We start from the raw sequence: 3,786 nt of genomic DNA on the forward strand, positions 1-3,786 counted from the left end.
TGGCAAACTTTGGTAGCCAACCAATCAGGCCCTTCATCTCCATTTCTGGAAGCCTACGGGTAGCAAATATTTCTTCACTCCCAAAATTTTGTTTAGCCAGATCAAATAGTTTGAGATTTGCAACTGTGTGTAGCATATGCTTCCCATTGGTTTGTTCTGGAGATAATAGCAACATGCTTGGTTGTAACCTGGCGTTTTATGTCTAATCTGCACCACACATGGCTCCAAATTCCAAACTCTTTGAAAAGAACATGGCTACAAACTCTGGTGACATGGTTTTGTTTTCATCCGGAACCAACGTCCTTTCTTTGTAGCAGTTATTACTAAGATACTCTCTCTGTTCCAAATTACAATTTATTTTTATTTTATTAGATACATAGTTTTTCTATAAATCTAGATATAGTGTATATGTAGATGCATAGCAAAATATATGTATCTAGAAAAGCTAAAATGAATTGTATTTTGGGATGGAAGTAGTACTAATAACATTATTCGTATATGCTGCCTGTTCTGCGAGTAATTTTGCCAGAACTGCTGCCTGACAGGCGACCAACAACACCGATGTAAAGATGAATTACAGACACAAGGAGAATCCTCACTCTGTAATCTTCCCAGAATGACAGGGACTGATGTCACATTGGTCACACGACCAGCAACAGCTAGGTAGTAGCAAAAATAGGAATCCTCAATGGATTACTGACTAGGATCCGATACATTGTAGCACTTATTCATGTTTACTGTTACAATTTACAACGGACCACGATCTTCAGTCCAAATTCCTGGAACCTACTATCTATCCACAGCCTAGACGACGCACCAACTTTCAGCAGCCTTGCAGGTCTCTCCACTTGAGATACAAGAGCCCTGCGTGGTAGTGTGTGTATGCTCCAGCGACAACCAAGACGTGGAAGAGCTGGTGGCTGTGCCCAGCAATGTCAAACTTCCCAGGCATCCATCGCTCAGGGACCCGGGTTGCGTACACCAGTGCTCCCAGCCCATAGAAGAGCCCCATCAGAACTTCATATGCGGTCGTGTGCAATGCCTCTGGTTGATGCCAGAAAAGGACCAGCTTGTGAAGAACAGGGATCACACCTGATGCTCCCATGCCGAAGAAGAGGCACGCTCTGATGGTTCTGAACTCTGGGTTCTGGAAGACTGGGAGTAGAGAGAACGCAATAGTTGCCACCCCTAGGATGGTTATGAAGCTCAGGTACAGGTTGCAAAAGAAGGGGTAACACATGAATGAATAGTACACTGGAGGGTAGAAGGATGTTGCAATAAGAGCAGCAATGCCTGCATAATCAAGTCTAAGCATGATGTATGCTAGGCGGCGAGAGTGGCAGGAGAGAAGGTGGCAAGTGCTGCTGGCAAGAAGGCAAAACATGGCTCCTCCCAAGAAGGCGTAGAATGGCCATCGTGCAATTGGTCTAATCAGCTGTGGTGCAATCATGTTTGCTATTTCCTCCTTCATGCTTTGCTGCACAAAAGGAAAACAAGAACGTTTGTTATGTTTCAAGTTCTCAACCCACAGGTCAGATATGAGGGAACTGAATTAATATCCATTGCTAGAGGATTCCAATGAAATTGAAAAAAATTGAAATAAAATAAGACCAAAATGGTTAGACTCAAATCATAATTTGTTCTCTGAATATGAACATGCTAATTAATGTTCTCAATCTAATAGATAATTATAATTAGTACATAAACTTCAGTAAATTTGGGGGTGAGTAGTGACTGGACTAATTAATGTTCTCAATCTAATAGATATGCAATTTCCTTTTTCTTTTTCTTTTTTTCGAAAAGCAACCAGTAAGATAGACAACTTCCTGGATGATACTTCTTTTCCAGTTACCTGCTAATAATAACTAATTTCACTATTTTTTCACTGATGATTGTCTATAAGTGAAACATTGATCAGCCTCAACTTAGATTAACTACGCTGAATGCCGCAGTAAAGTACAAGTAGTACTCTAGTAGCAAAGTGAAAAAGGAAACTAAGTTAAAAGATTACTTACAAGAACTGACAAACTTGTTTCATTGGTATGGCTAAATCTTTGGGGCAAGCAATTTGAGAGTAACTCCAAGAGATGCCAACGAGACAGAGATGGAAGAACCTCCATTGAATTCCATGAGCTCTTCAGCTCATCCTTCAGCTTTTGTAAATCAGAAAGGTGAGGTAATGATGGAAGGCATGACAGAAGCTCCGCCTGGATCTTATGAATATCAGCATTTCTCAGCACATCTGGCAAATGCTGTAGGCTCTGGATATCTACTACATTTGGAACTTGAGTTGCCGTGTATATGGTCAGAGCTAGGAAGATGAAAAATCCAATCAAATGCCTGAAATGTACATATTAGATTGGAGTATTTAGTAAGTAAAACACACATAGAAGATCATGAATATGCAAGTCCATGTGCACAGGATTTGTGCAAAACGAGGCAAAGCATAGGGGGAAAACTCAGTACACCATGTATTACACAAAATAGCATCTCACTGTAGTTGCCATTCATAGTTTTTCAGAAACATACAACTCCAACTCTGCCGCACTTACCCATCAAAGTCAAACAGATACTAGTACAGTGCAGTGATAAATTTGGTCAATTTCCATCCAGTTCCTACTTCCTAGCTCTTGTTAGGAACCCTAATAATAAAAGGGGCGACCCTCCATTCCTCCAGAAAGGCACTAACTAGTCTCAAATAACGCATACCCCACCGGAAGATGGCTTCTTTAATTAGTTGGCGGTCCAGTCCTTTTCCATGCGATTTGTTTTAAGAAAATGTCCTTTTCCCGGAGAACAGGGCAAGGACGCTACCCATACTTTCCATACTGGCAGACTCGACGAATTCTACGCTCTTATAAGCCATCACAATTGTCAAATATGAACATAGAAACAGATAATCAAAACTAGGAATACGAAACACGGCGAGGTATTTCGCCAATCCTTATTGATCAAGAACATAAGCGAGCATTAATTACAAGCAGATATTAACCGCCCAGAAATCAAATCTACCGAGCAATTCGGCGCATTGCAATCTGTAACCCCCCGTTCTTCCCCTCCCGAGCTAGCTAGCATCAATTGGACAAACAACAAGAGAACCGAGAGGGGGGGGGGGGGGGGGGGGGGGGGGGGGAGGGGGATGGCAGAGGGAGGGAGGGGTTACGTACGTCCAGACGTTGAGGGTCTCGTTGTGGATGGAGAAGGCGGAGAGCAGCACCTGCGGGAGCGGCCACTCGCAGCGGTAGTGCCGGTGGATGTACTCGTTGTCCCGCAGGTATCCCGGCAGCGCCCGGTACTCCACGAGCCCGTAGCGCTTCCTCCTCTTCGCCCCCGCCCCCCGCTTCCCCTCCCCTTCCTCCTCCTCCCCCCACGCCGCCGCCGCCGCTAGCCTCTCCGCCTCCTCCGCCGCCATCGATCGCCGCGGGCAAGGGAGACGGGGAGCCTGACCGGGTTGTGCGGCTTCCTCGTCCGAATATTCGCCGGGGGGTGTGGGCGAGGACGCTGGCCGGTGGTGCCGCTCGCTTCGTTCCTTTCTTCCTTGGGTTGCGTCGGCCCGTGGGTCTCGGCGAGGGGGCCGCGCCTCGGGGGTTTACGACTCGTTCCTCTCGCCCCAGCCGGATTTAGGAGAGGCCGCGGGGCGGGATCGCTTTTGGCGGCGCGGCGGGCGTGCGGTGCGGGCCTGGGCGATTTCGGGGGGCTCGGTGGGTGTGGTTGCCGCGCCGCCGGTGGTGGTTCTCGTGCCGTGCCGTCTGGTCTGGCTCGGTGTCTCCGCCCGTCGGCGTCGAG

General features: G+C 46.8%; 1 protein-coding gene across 1 annotated transcript; it reads right to left on the reverse strand.

Annotated features, from left to right (window-relative positions):
• Nucleotides 1-585: 585 nt before the first annotated feature.
• Nucleotides 586-3,786, reverse strand: LOC112876538 (heptahelical transmembrane protein ADIPOR3). The gene is made up of 3 exons (XM_025940666.1): nt 3,168-3,786; nt 2,016-2,340; nt 586-1,477 (listed from the first exon to the last, which is right to left on the reverse strand). The coding sequence occupies exons 1-3, from the start codon at nt 3,410-3,412 to the stop codon at nt 824-826; spliced, it is 1,224 nt and encodes a 407-aa protein (XP_025796451.1). The 5' UTR covers nt 3,413-3,786; the 3' UTR covers nt 586-823.

The sequence above is a fragment of the Panicum hallii genome, chromosome 9 (assembly GCF_002211085.1).
Source record: "Panicum hallii strain FIL2 chromosome 9, PHallii_v3.1, whole genome shotgun sequence".
Taxonomy (NCBI): domain Eukaryota; kingdom Viridiplantae; phylum Streptophyta; class Magnoliopsida; order Poales; family Poaceae; genus Panicum; species Panicum hallii.

What these genes read in the sequence shown, in the direction of transcription:
- LOC112876538 (XM_025940666.1), bottom strand. Translation starts at nt 3,412, where the DNA reads ATGGCGGCGGAGGAGGCGGAGAGGCTAGCGGCGGCGGCGGCGTGGGGG. An exon ending in GAGACCCTCAACGTCTGGAC is followed by an intron (nt 2,341 to 3,167) that starts GTACGTAACCCC and finishes TGTACATTTCAG; the next exon opens with GCATTTGATTGGATTTTTCA. An exon ending in AAACAAGTTTGTCAGTTCTT is followed by an intron (nt 1,478 to 2,015) that starts GTAAGTAATCTT and finishes CCTTTTGTGCAG; the next exon opens with CAAAGCATGAAGGAGGAAAT.